At 46.3% G+C, this 13,629-nt stretch overlaps 1 protein-coding gene across 8 annotated transcripts in view; it reads left to right on the top strand.

The window, feature by feature from the left end:
- The window catches only part of STOX2 (storkhead box 2), a 224,888-nt gene that overhangs the window by 191,482 nt on the left and 19,777 nt on the right, over nucleotides 1-13,629 (top strand). For all 8 annotated transcript variants that reach the window (XM_047714672.1, XM_047714615.1, XM_047714638.1 and 5 more), the window contains one exon: nucleotides 12,081-12,233. In XM_047714672.1, the coding sequence (XP_047570628.1) occupies nucleotides 12,101-12,233 (133 nt within the window). In that variant the 5' untranslated portion in view covers nucleotides 12,081-12,100. The remainder of the gene's footprint in view (nucleotides 1-12,080; nucleotides 12,234-13,629) is intronic.

Below are 13,629 nucleotides of genomic sequence, written 5' to 3' on the forward strand. Positions count from 1 at the left end.
AGAGCTGTTTTCGTCCAACATCCGCGGGCTTTTCACAAGAAAGCTTTCTCTTTTTCAAACAGTGAGATGGCAGAATGGGGTCTCCAAAGTCCATTACCTGTTGTGTTTCCAGAATGAAACCTGGCATGTCTGAAAGCATGGTTTTACCATCCTCTCGAATTTATGGGTTTAGCAATCAAAGATATTTCTGAGGATACTAAATCCCTTCTGTCATTTGTAATAATGATGAGAGCATTTTTAAATGCAAACTATATATGGGATCGGCTCCTTGAATATCTCTTTTCCCTTTGCTTTCATATCCATCCCCATAGCTCACCCTTTCGCGGAGGGGAAGAAAGCATGCTTCCTCTCTTCATGGTCAAAGATGGCCCTTCTGTGTGACACTGCTCTGCATCTTCCAAGCGAAGTGGAGGGTGTCAAGTCAGCTTTAAGGGATGCTTGGTGACATCATAGTGTGTTGAGAATATACAATAATTATATAGGGTCCCCGCACCCATCAATTCCATTCATCCTTAAAGATCTTATTCAAAGTCTTCCTCTCCCATAAAGTTTTCCCTGATTACTCAACAGGAGGTCATTTCTTAATGCTGTTAGAGAATTACTATTTCTCTCTATGGAGAGATGAGTATAATTATATATTAATAAATTCCTATCGTAGGAGTTAATTTGCTAGTCATTCCTGTATTTTCTTGTGTCTCTTCTAAGGATATTGTAAACAGTAATTTGAATATGTTAGAATTGCTGATTATTTTCACACATTTGTATTATGTTTCCCCACCTAAATCATAAGCTCACTGAAGGCAAGGATCCAGATTTAGGCCTTTTTCCACAATGCACGTCTCCTGGCAGTTCCCTACATGTGGAAACCACTCAGGAAATAGTTGATGATGAAGAGTTGAAAGTGGCAGCTTTAAAAGCATTCATTTGTCATGGAGGGTGAGAATGATCTGTTTTGTTCATTTTAAGGGTCTTCCCGGAGCAGATTAACGTAGGGTAGACATTGGGAGTTCAGACCCTAGAAATGATGACTGGACTTAACCTTGGGAAATGATTACAGATGGTTCCACGTGCTGCTTGTAAAGGGTTGTTACTGTTCAGAACAAACATGAACACGAGGCCCTTACGTGGGGGCACTGATTATGGTTTACTCGATGAGGAAGGATATTCTCCGACAAGCCATCTGTAGGTAAGCAGTGTGCCAAATTCTGAATATTTATGTGAAAGTGACTCTCCTGAATCCCACAGGACATGTTCCTTACAAGAGGTGACCGTCATGGTTCTGTCAAAGTTAATATAGCTCTTGGTGTACTAAGCGTGCTCAAACCCAGGTGCTGAGTTTCCTTTCTCGGGGAAGAGATTGGCCCAGTTGAACTTTTGAAATAGGCCCACTTTCTTTGGTGTCCTTATAACTGTCTACGCATACAATTCCCTGGCTTCTGGTGCCCTCCTCTCCAAGGGTCCTGGGGTCATGCATGCTTCCCGTTTGCTTTCAGACCATTCTCCCCCAGCCCACTAATACATGCCAAATGCTGTATGTTTACATATATGTATCTTAACTTTTCTGCTTCCCAGTCAAGCTCTTCCATTTGCTCAATGCTCATGCTCACATTAAAACCCAAAAGGTGAGCAGTCCAATAAGATTAATTCATAATAGTGTAACAAAGACTGTAGCCTCTAGGCCTTCTTGCAGATATCTTAGTTTTGTTTAAAAAAAAAAAAAAAAGATTTCTTTTTAGGTCCAAATGATTTTCCTATTGGTAGAAATTCAAACACCATGAAAGAGTAAATTGAATAAATTTAACAGGCTCAGGGAAGGCAATTATAATACTATTACTATTGGCCAGATATTGTTTGGTCCCAGGCACAGTGTAAGCATTCAACATCCCCATTTCCTTTAATCCCCTCAGCTCTGTAAAGTGAACATCCCTTTGTGCCCCTTACCAAAGAAGAAATTGTGATCTTCCCCCACCAAATTAAATAATTTGCTCCAAATCCTACAACTAACGAGGAGCAGACCAGACTTCGGAGAGAAAAGCTCCTCGTGGGCACAGGGAGTTGGGAGTGTTCTCGGTGGGTGTCTTCCAGCCTCTGCAAGCCTTCCTCCCCGTAAACTCTTACGTGTTCTTTCCTACTAGCCTCCGTGGCTGCTGGAAGGGGTGCTAAGAGTGTTCAGTGGCTGGGGAGTCGGTAGCAGTCATTCAGTATAATTTTGCTGTAATTTGGGAACTGTCAGCATTTATATAGATTTGAACTGTATCTAATTGGGCCTTCTGGTTCTGGCATAATTGCATTGTGGAGGAATCTGTCACAGTGTGGTTGGCGTACCTGAACGGGCGAAGCAGGGACTATAGAGGCTGAGAACAGCTGGGGCAAGTCTGACTTGTAAACAGTGGAAGCGAATGACCCTGGGGATATCAGACCGACGTATTGAATTGTTGTTGAGAAACAGCATCAGTGGAACCTGCGGTGTCTTGTACGGCTCTGGTGTTCAGCTGGGTTCTGGTACAGGATGGCGGTGGAAGAGAAGCACGTGGTAGCTTCAGAGAGGCACGTCAATTCTGTCTTGAGTGACACACGTCTGGCCAAGAGGAGGAGGGTGCCCGTTCCACAGGACTCCCGTTGGCCGAGCACGTCCCAGGGTCGCGGGACCTCCGAGAGGTCTTATTAATGGCTGTCAGCTAGGACTGGCATGTCATCGTGGTTTTATCCTGGTGGTAAATAGCTGTAACTTAGCCCTAGATGAGCGTCTAGAGAGCAAAGGGGCAGCTGGTGATGGAAACGTCTGACAGTAGCAGGGTCTCAACTTGCCTGTCTGTATGTGGAGTACCTTGGTATTTAATAAGCATGTGAGTGCCCGCTTGTGAGTAGCACACTTCTAGGGTTTACTCCATAGTGCCCATTGTACGCTGCACGTGGGTCATAATGTAGAGCCTGAGCAAAGCTTTGAATTCCTGAAGCATGTCATTGGCCTGATGTCTCGTATTTCCGTCCTAACTTCTTAGTGACAAATCTCTTGCAAGAGCGGAGTGGTCCAGTGGCATTGGTTGCTTATGATTAGCGAGGTGCCGGTGGTCATCCCTGGTGATGGTGACAGCGGACTCCCTGCAAGGGGGTTCTCAGCCATCCCGGTCCATTAGTCACCCTCCTCTACCCCATTCTCCACCCTTCCTGGCTTAGGCGTCTCTGCTTATCCGGCAACGATTTTCTTTGGTCAGATCTCAGGAGCAAGGGCAATAGCCACTATGACTAATGAAAGCTTGTAGAGTGAGGAAGGGAATGGGTTTCTCCTATAAGCCAGTGAACTGATTGGTTTGTCATTGTACCTAGTAGCTGCATGTCTACGCTAAGCAGGGAGATTCAGGGGATGTGATGGACCTCAGCCCATTTGTGTGTTCTTGCATGCGTGCGTGTGCACCGTAGACCCCTATGTTTGCTCTTGTACACCGTCATGCAGAGTTTCTTAGTAAAATCATAAGTGGCGGACACCATTCACTTGGGCATTACTAATTGGAGCCCCCCATGTACATATCTCTCTTGAATTAAGACAATTTATGCAAACGATAGCTTAGAATTAGACCTTCTGTAAGAGATCCATCACATATTGAAATAAAGTACCAGGTAACTTTAGAACAGCTATTGTAGAATTTCCAAATATTCTAAAATACCTTATCTTAAAAAAAAAAAAAGTGTCATCTTTATGGCCATCAATGATTGCAGTGAAGGCTCAGCCTTAAATTTCTGAAATCAGTGGCATTGAAACCAAACCTATAGTAAACTGGTAAAGGGGCCTTTTCTCAGTGCCAGTTTCCTTTTAGATTTCAAATGCGAACATTTGTAAGTCACGGATAGTAGTTTGGTTTCAAGGGAAAACTATTTAAAATGTCGCAGCCTGTGAGTTCATGGGGGTGTATGCGCTGCCCTCCTGCGAGGGGGTTGCTGTCTGCTGGAGAGGGTCTGGGAGGGGAATATGTGTTCTTCTAGAGCAGCTTCTTAAAAAATATTGTGGTAGACCCTCTGTTAAGAGAACCAAACACCACTCATACATAAACTTGGGGTAAATAAATTGAACTACATTGTAAAACCCAGGGTCTGTCCGATGTATCAGAGACGTTGTTCACGTAACCTCCGAGAGCTTCTGATTTCCCCAGGTTCAAGGGTGTTTCAGATAAAACTTGGCATGTCCGGTCCGGAGTCCTGTGAACAGTTTATTCAAAGGAATACAGTTGTATTGCTTCTATGCCCATTCTACATTTAATAGGCATGTTTGACCGTTTTTATGAGTCACAGTGTCTACTGCATGTGGTAATTTTATTGGCATCTATAATTTTAACTTTAGTGTTAATTTTGGCAACACGGAGAACAAAAACAGGCGCGCTTTAGTGCTGAGGAGCAAAGCTGAGCCAGACTTCGAATTAGCAGGAGCAAATGATGAAGCTTTTATTACAAGGGAAGAAATGAATGGCTAATATATGTTGCTATTCTTTTTAAAATTAAAGCCTGCTTTTTTCAGATTGGATTGAGTATTAAAATAGTTTCTCTAACAAGACGGAAATAGAGCTACACAGGAGGACCGTGTTAAGCTTTTATGCCAGAATTCTGCTACATTGATATAGAATCATAGAATCATTGAGAGCCTGAAGGAATCTTTGACATCATTTCCAAACCCTCATTTTACAGATGAGGAAACAGACGCAGAGTGGTAATTGTATCTAGTTATGAGAGACGGGGCACTTATTAGAATACCTTCTGAATGCCTTTATGTGCTGGGAATTTCCCGATTATAAATTAGTACAGTTTCAGGACTGTGTTGGTAAGTAGGTTGCTTTGTTTCATGAATTTCATTAGGGTCAAAGGTCACTCTTTAATCCAGAGTACAGCTCAAACCAACATTCACAGCAGAAACTAGTATTTAAAAATAAACAGGAAAACAGGATAATTTAAACATAATGCTAGTGGTTGTAAAAAAAAAAAAACAGATTGTTTAAAGAAGGCGAAAATAGAAGATGGGCTTCGGGGTCCTTTCAAAGGTGTAGTTTATTATGATGTAGTTCTGGAAAAATTTTGGCTATCCTTTTCTTATAGAGTTGTGTGAAGATGGGTACTTTAAGGTGGAAGGAAATAGATTTATGTTTGCTTTTCTAGCTAGGTATCTTTTAGAAAGCTGCGGATATCATCTGGGAGGAGATGGATGCATATTGGTGTGAAAGTCATGTCTTCTTAGGAGCTGTGTTGCCCTCCCTCAGATGCAGAGGTTGGAGAGTACCGAGAACCTCAATTAATGACTGAAAAAAATGGCATTTATAAAGAACAGAGTTTTATTACAGTACTTTTTTTTTTTTTTTTGGCACACCAATAGAACTGAGATAGGACCCATTTTGCAACTTGAGTGCCTAAAGGTATTAAATATATAACAGGCTCTCAAATGTATTTCTTGAAAGGATGAATTATGTGAGGAAGAAATTTTTTTGAAATAATTCCAACTAAAGGAACTAGCCAAAAGTTGGGAAGGAAGCGGGGGGGTCGATGGTAAAAATGTGTGTTCGTGATGAAGAATATTTCTGAGGTGGGAATAACTAGCGGCAGACAGTGCAGGATAGAGAAAGTCGGCGCGTGCATGGTTTCTGCTTGTCGTCGCAGACCCTCCTTGTCAGCTGCCTGGGCAATTGTCATCGTTGCGGGGCTTTGTTTCCCACAGTTGCGGAAGAGTGATTTTTCTGACACCAACATGTCCCGTCATTCCACAAACACACACAAAGCTTCCCCATTAGCATCGAGAATTAGATGTAAGCCTCTGGTCAGCCAGAATCCCTCTGACTCCTGTTTTTCCCGCCATCCCACCCCCAGCATGGTCCAGCTGTGCCCAGGGGTGCCTAGCACCCCCCACCCCAGGCTGCGCTGCTTTCTGCCCACGTGCGCATGCGCGCTCTCCCTCCTCTGCCGGACTCCCCACGCTCCTCCCCACGCTCCTCCCCATGCTCCTCCCAGCTGGCGCCGGGGGCTTTCCTCTGCCCTCTTGTTTCTCAGCTCACCAGTACCTCAAAAGCAATGTCCAAATACTCAGTGAGGCATTTTTGACTTTAATGTTAAATCCTCTTAAAGTCAAAATGGTGTGCTCACAGCTGGAATATTGTCATGTCTTCTCAGATTTTAAATTTATTTACCAGAAATTTCTGGAATGCTTACTCTGTCCCGGGCACTGTGCTTGGTTTTTTCTGAATTATTTTGGATTTGACACATGCTTCCTGAGAACTGTACTTAAAAGGATGTTTGTAAGAAAATAAAGCTGAAAAAAAAAAAGGAAAGAAAAAAAAGCTGAAATAAAACTTATTTACCCCTTCTTTCTAGAACAACAGAACAGAATTGTGGCGGTCCAGAAAAAAATTTGTTAGCCGCAAGGTAGCTATGAGTTGTCTTTACGAATGCGTTCAGAACTCATTCTGACAAAAGAAAAATCCATCCCATAAATTACAGACAAGTAACCATAGTTTATACACAATGTGGTAGTTTCTGTAGATTATGGTGACTGGTATTTTAGCAGTTTAGATTATGGTGACCGGTATTTTCCCTTGTTTTCTTCTTTAACCATTAAATGTGGTCCAGTTGCTGGAAGAATTTTCTGTTTTGTTTTTTTTTTTAAAGATTTTATTTATTTTGAGACAGAGAGTGTGCATGAGTTGGGGGAGAGGCAGAGGCAAGAGGGAGAGAGAATCTTAAGCAGACCCCATGCTGAGTGTGGAGCCCAACACAGGGCTGGATCTCACGACCCCGAGAGCGTGACCTGAACTGAAATCAAGAGTCAGACGCTTAACCAACAGAGCCACCCAGGTGCCCCGAATTTTCTAGTGTTTTAAGAGTGACTTGCTCGCTCATTAAGCAGGTCTTACATAAAAGAGCCATAGAAAATCATGGTAAACTTGACTAATGTATTGCATTAAGAGATATCTGTGATTGCTTTAATACAGATCTTAAATGCATGTCCTGATCCTCACTTAATATATAATTATTTTTCTGTGGTAACTGCTGTGTTTCGGTGCACTGTTATTGATAGTTGAAACTAAGAGTCTTAGAAATTGCCTGGTTGGGTGTATTTGGTCTCTTGTTATTTTGTTTGTTTTGCAATTATTTAGCAAAAATATGTGAGGAAAGTCACAATCCTTAAAATACCCTGGGAAATTCCTAGGATTACAATGTTATGAATGGAGAGTCATTCATTCATACTTTTATTCAACAAACGTTTACTGAGTGTCTGGTGTAACCTCTGCCTGACTCTAGGGCCTGGGAATATAGTTGGAATATAGCGTTTCTGTGTTCTTCTTTGGCAGAGCTTATCGTGGTGGTGGGGGGGTTGGGGGGGTAAGCCAGTACACACACACGTGCGCACACACACACATTCAGAGAGTGAAGACAGTAGTTTGCTTAGATTCTGGTGCCAAGTCAGGGGTGTATGTAGTTTTTCTACACCACCAAGCTTTTCTTTCTTTTTTTTTTTTTTTAAAGATTTTATTTATTTAATTGACAGAGATCACAAGTAGGCAGAGAGAGAGAGAGAAGGAAGCAGGCTCCCTACTGAGCAGAGAGCCCCACTCGGGGCTCAGTCCCAGGACCCTGAGATCATGACCTGAGCCAAAGGCAGAGGCTTAACCCTCTGAGCCACCCAGGCGCCCCCCAAGCACTTTTCTAACACCAGCCTACAACTGGGCTGATTTCGGATACCGTCTACCTGGAGAGAGCATCAGATCCCACAGGTTTTATCTGAATTATTTTGGATTTGACAAATGTTCCCTGAGGACTGTACTTAAATGGAAGTTTGTAAGAAAATAAAGCTGATATAAATCTATTTACTCTTTCTTTTTAGAACAATATGAATTACGGCGCCTCAGAAAACATTTGTTAGCTGCAAAGTAGCTATGAGTTGGCTCACTCCTAGCAGACTGCCCTCCCTTCCAAACCAATGGAAAGCCCACGTTGTCCCCTGTGCTTCTGAACAGACTGGCTCTGTAGCGGAGGTTTCCATGACCCCTCCTCAGACTCAAGGAACTTGCTAGAGCAGCTTGTAGAACTCAGAGAAACCTTTTACTGATGAGAGTGCCAGTTTATTATCCAAGGATATAACTCAGGAACAGCCACAGGGAAGAGCTGTGTAGTAGGGTTAAGTACAGGGAAGGGGCTCAGAGCTTCCCTGCTCTCTGGACGCACCACTCTTCCCCAAATACCCATGTGTCCACCAACCCGGAAGCTCTCTGAACCCCATCCTTTCGGTTTTTGTGGAGGCTTCATTACAGAAACATAATCAACTAAGTCATGGGCCATTGGTGACTGATTCAACCTGTCCAGCCCCTCTCCCCTTCCCAAAGGTTGGGGGGAGGACTGCAAATTCTGACCCTGCAACCACAGGGTGAGTTCTCCTGCACCCCACCCCCTGCCCCCTCCACTTCAGGTCCAAAAATCACCTTATCGACATAAGACACCTTATCTCTCTCATCACTTGGGAAACGCTGCAGGCTTTAGGGACCCTGTGCAGGAAATGGGGATAAAGACCAGATACGTATTTTTTTTATACGTCACATATCATACTCAGGTAATATAAGAGAGTGTCCCCTGCAGGTGGGAACAGCATTGGATCAGGTGGTCAGGACAGGGCTCCCTGATTAAACCGAGACTCAAAGGAGAAGTCACTCCAGCAAAGGTCTGTGCAAGGAACCTTCTAGAAGCTCAACAGATGCAGAGGCCCTGAGTTGAGAAAAAGCTTGTCCCATTCAAAGAACAGAGGAAGTTGTGAGTGTGGAAGAGGGAGGGGGTGGGGAGCAGTAGGGTGTTGGTCCTAGAGGAAGCTGGACAGGCCCAGACCCAGACCCCGTGGGCTACTGCAGACCTGGTGAACCGTTCTGCTCTCTTTCTGGGTGCAAAGGGCTGTCGCCCGAGGACTTTGTGCACGGAGGTGGTGAGTTTCCCGTTTTTCTGGGACATGGCTGCTCTGTGGAGAAGGGAAAGCTGACAGTCATCAAGCCAGTCCAGTGGGCAGGGGCCCGGCGGGGGGTGGGGAGGTGCTTTGGGGGAGGGGTAATACTGAAGTCAGAGTGGAGGAGCCCTCCCCGGAACATTTGGGCACAGTATGGTTGAGGATTGCTGATGGGGTTGGAGGCCGGAAGCGAGTGGGAAATAATTTATCTTAGTGTGGTATAAAAACGAGAGGACGAGAGAGTCCCTTAGAGCATCCAAAATTCCATTCTGTTCTATAGCCTAAGTTAAAAGTTATGGCACAGAGTCATTATTAGAGCAAAACTGAGCTTGTCCAAAACAAATGTAGTTCAGACACACTCGAAGCATGCTGGCTCTTGTAGTTGGCAGCGACGAACGTGAAGAAACGGACGGAGAAGATGGCAGTTCGACTCAACACATAATTTCCGCCAAAAGCAGAAGGACAACCCTGACCTAAACAGTGTTTAGTTTTGCTGACTGTCCTCGCTTTCCACAGAGAGCACGAGTTTCCCGGAACCTATACACAATTCTAAAGTAGACCTGCACTTAAAAAAGCATCCCACTTAGTGGCTTTGTATCCCTGGTCTTCTGAGAAGTCCTAAATTATGGTAGGCAAATCTCCGAAGGTGTTCAGCTTCCGAATGGTACGCGGGTCCAAAGGGGCTGGAGTCTGCTTTGATCTCTCCCGTGGCCTTTTCATCTCATTTTCCAAATCATCCCAAGTGACTTTGAGGTCCACGCGGCTAACCTGCCAATTCATCAGGAACCCAGCCTCAGCATCCCCACCCTCTCCTGGAGAAGGTGGAGGGAGAAAGAAGGATTTCCAGAAAAGATCTGGAACTCCAAACTCCCTCCTCCACCACACCTCGCAGCCACCCCTGGTCCGTCTGTCACACAGGAGGCTTTAGCATGAGGTTTTGTTTTAATTGAGGGCACAACGGGTTTAAAAAGATACACAGTGTTCTAGGGCGGTAGCGCACTTGCCCACTGAGATGGTCCCAGCCCACACAAAGCCGTCATTTTTGAGTCACCAGTATGAGTGGAGCTTTCCCAGCCAGTGAAAGAAACTCAGATCCCCAGGGACAGGCACAATTCCGTGTTCTTATTTCTACCCGCTGCTCCCCCACCCGATGTTTGCAAGAGGCCCCTCTTTATGGTGTTTCTATCCCGCAGGCCCCCCAAGTTCATGGGTTCTCAGTGAGGTCAGTTCCTGTCTTTCGCTGTTCTTCTCTTGTGCTGGGTTTTGGTCCAACACTGCCAACCCCTTGCCCCACCGACCACTGGGAAAATTTGCTCTTCTCACCCCCATCTTGCAGAGAATGGAGCCCTGAGTGAGGCAGGAGAGAGAAAAGCACTGAACTGAGCTGGGTTTCATGGGAGGTGTGGGGCTCCCACCTTTGACCTTGGGGTCTTGCTGCTTCATTCACGAGCCTGTTAGGCTTAACCCTCCCCTGGTGGTTTTCATTGCCAGGCCCCTTTGGCCTGGTTTTGTCCATCAAACCTTTTCCCATCTAATCTATCAAAGCACATTCAGGTTCTTTCTCCAAGGGCCTCTGGGCCCCCAGCAAACCAGGGATCGTGGCTGGGCACAGCTTTCCCTGCCTCGAGCGAGAGGAGGCTGGTCCCTGATAGCCATGCTGCTTGGGCCACAGGTGGACCCGAGTCTGGGATCTGGCCAGCCACGGTAGTTTACTGGAGAGAGGAATCATGCTTAGGAAAACAAAAAAAGGAGAGATTACATAAATACGTGTGGGAAGTAAGCTCCGAAGCCCACAGAAACTTGCTCTGCTGAAACTCCCCCCTTTCTGTAGGGCCTTTCCTTCAGTGAAACCTTACAAAGCTCCCGTGTCTGACACAGGTGGTACCCAGGTGTCAAGGTCAGACTACCCTGCTCTGCCAGCCTCTCCCTCTGCTGGGCCCCCCTGCCTCCACTCTCCCCATTTCAGAAGTCTTTTCAGGGAATTCTAGAAGTCCTTGGAACAAAATTTGCAAAACACCCCACCGTGACATGACGATCACGGAAAGGAAGACAGACACACTGCATGCTGACTCTCCGGGAGTGTCTACCCCCTGCTGCGGGGTCTTCAGCCTGTCCCCAGCCCCCACTGGCTCCTTTAGTTGCAGACACGTGTAGGCGGCCACAGTCCCATGTGCAATCTGCTCTCTGCGGCTCCCTCCAGTCCCCGCTGTCGCTGAAATTCACATCTGACTTTGTCATTCCTGAAATGCCTTCGGTGGCTCAGCATCCCTCATAGGATGAAGGCCCTGGGCACTCAGCTGTTCACTCATGGCTGTCCCTGCACACCTGTGCCCCTTCTTTGCTACTCCCCAGAAAACATCTGCTGACCGGTCCTACCATCCCCCACACCCCCCAGCCACCAGGCACACTCCTAGTCATCCCTGGATTCAGGCCCCTCATCCACGGGGAAACCACCCACTTCCTGCTTCTAAGCCCCGCCCCCACCCCCCTCCACTGCTTCCCCCCAAGGGGCTGCTGCACCCCTACCCGCCCTCTCAGCCCTAGCCCTCCATTGTTCACCTTCTCCGGTGAACTGTGAACTTTGGTCTGCTTGTCTGTCTCCTCTGCTTACACAGAAGCTCCTTGAGAGCAGAGGTGTTTCCGGGGGAGGAGAGATGACTCCCTCTCCCGAGTAAACCCCAAGCCCCCAGCAGATGCCTGACACGGAAAGAGCACTCAGCATCGGATCGAATGAATCTCCAAGTTTTCAGCAAGTGTGTTTGTCGAGATGGGAATGGCAGTTAGACGTAAGCCAGCCCCAAGTTAATAAAATCAGATCCTTTTTCAGTTTCGTGTTGTACACCTTTCGGTAGTTAAGCCTGCGGCAGGGAGATCTCGGGTTTGCAAGGCGGGTTCTAGTAGTCGAGGCCGCTGGAGCGTCTGCTGCTCTGCAGCCGTCCTTCCACCTGCATGGCATTGGCCGTGGCCGTAACAGACTTCGGCGTTCCGAGTGGATCCCGTTCCTAATAAAGGGAACGGGGAAGAATCCAAGGAGGGGCACGTGTGTGTGTGCAGGTGTGTGTGTGGGACGAAAGGCCAGGTCCTTGAACGAACTGCTTACTTGAAAATTGTCTCTCTGCAGGTGATGTGTCACCAATCAGCATGTCTCCCATCAGTCAATCTCAGTTTATCCCCCTCGGGGAGATCCTGTGCTTGGCCATCTCGGCAATGAACTCCGCCAGGAAACCTGTCACCCAAGAGGCGCTGATGGAGCACCTGACCACGTGTTTCCCAGGTAAGGGAAAAAGAACATAGCCCTTTCCAGATAGGGGCGTGTTCCTTCACCGCAAGACGTCATGCAGACCATTTCTCTCATTTAAATGTAATAGAAAAAAAATTCTTTGCCAAAATGTGCCAGAAACTTTTCGTAGTTCTGTCATTCAAAGCCGAGGCACCCCTGTTCCTTCAAAAGTAATTTGCTGTCTTCGGTGTTACGGCAGTCCTTTTTAAATCGGCACCGAGAAGAAGACACTTAAGCAGAATCCGTGCAGAATTCTAGCAAAAACTAGTAAGGTTCTGTTCAACCTCCCCATACTCTTCTTGAAATACATGAACATCAGGATTCTTGGGAAAAGGTCAGACAATTTGGGTCCCAACGGACTACGGTAAAAAGACAGTAATGTCAAAAATAAACAGGCCTTGTCTGCTTGAGTCATGGCTTGATGAGTTTTTATCATCTGATATTGGATAAATCAGTTCAGATGTTTCCTTTTCTCTTAAATGTTATGAAAAGAACAGGCCAGATGCTGCACAAATGGCACTGGGTGCCTCCAGCGCAGGAAGACGTTAGGGACGGTGAGAACTCAGGGCTGAATGCCCTCTGGCCAGAGAGGCCTTCCACTACTCAGCTCCAGGGCATCGACCCCTCCCCACCCAAAAATGTAGAACCCTGCCAGAATTGCAAATCTCTTACCTTTTCAAGAGAATCTGGACTTTCAGTTTTATGTGAAATCTATAGACTTCCTTCACTTTTGGCCGTTGTGTGTCTGTGTTGTGTGTGCGTGTACATTTTAACACATGGGTGCCAGTGACGTGCAAGTCAGATAAAACACATTACCTTGCCCCCAGTTGGCCAGCTTGGCTGGGACTCTACTTATGGCTGCATTAAAAATGAACCCATGACACAGGTTCCATTCAACCTAGAAGTGACCTTGGTCAGTAGAAGCTAGAGGCTGTAGCCGTTAGCTCTTGCTACTGAGATGCTGGGTAACAATCGCAGAGCATCAGTGGCATACCGCAATGAACATTCATTTAGCTCAGGTATCTGGGGGTTCCCCAGGAGTCAGCTGACCCAGGCTGGACCTTCTAGGGGCCTCTGCTCCACCCGTCCCCCCTCCTCTTTGGAAAAGGAGACAAGCAGAGGCACAAGAGAACAGGCCCAGTTGTCCAAGCTTTCTGCAGCCCTTAGGTCACACCATACCCGCTACCGTTTCATTGGCCAAAGCAAACTTGGCTGAACTCAAGGTTGAGATGTAGGAAAATGCACCCCATCCATGGGGCGTGGGCAGAAGGACTGCTTCTAAACTAAATATTCATCTACTGTGTTGAGTCTCCCCACTTTTCCTTTTGCCCCAACGGAACTTTATAGTTCTCTCCCAGTGATTTTTTTTTTCTCCTTCTTCTATTTTCTA

Source organism: Lutra lutra, chromosome 2, assembly GCF_902655055.1.
Source record: "Lutra lutra chromosome 2, mLutLut1.2, whole genome shotgun sequence".
Taxonomy (NCBI): Eukaryota; Metazoa; Chordata; class Mammalia; order Carnivora; family Mustelidae; genus Lutra; species Lutra lutra.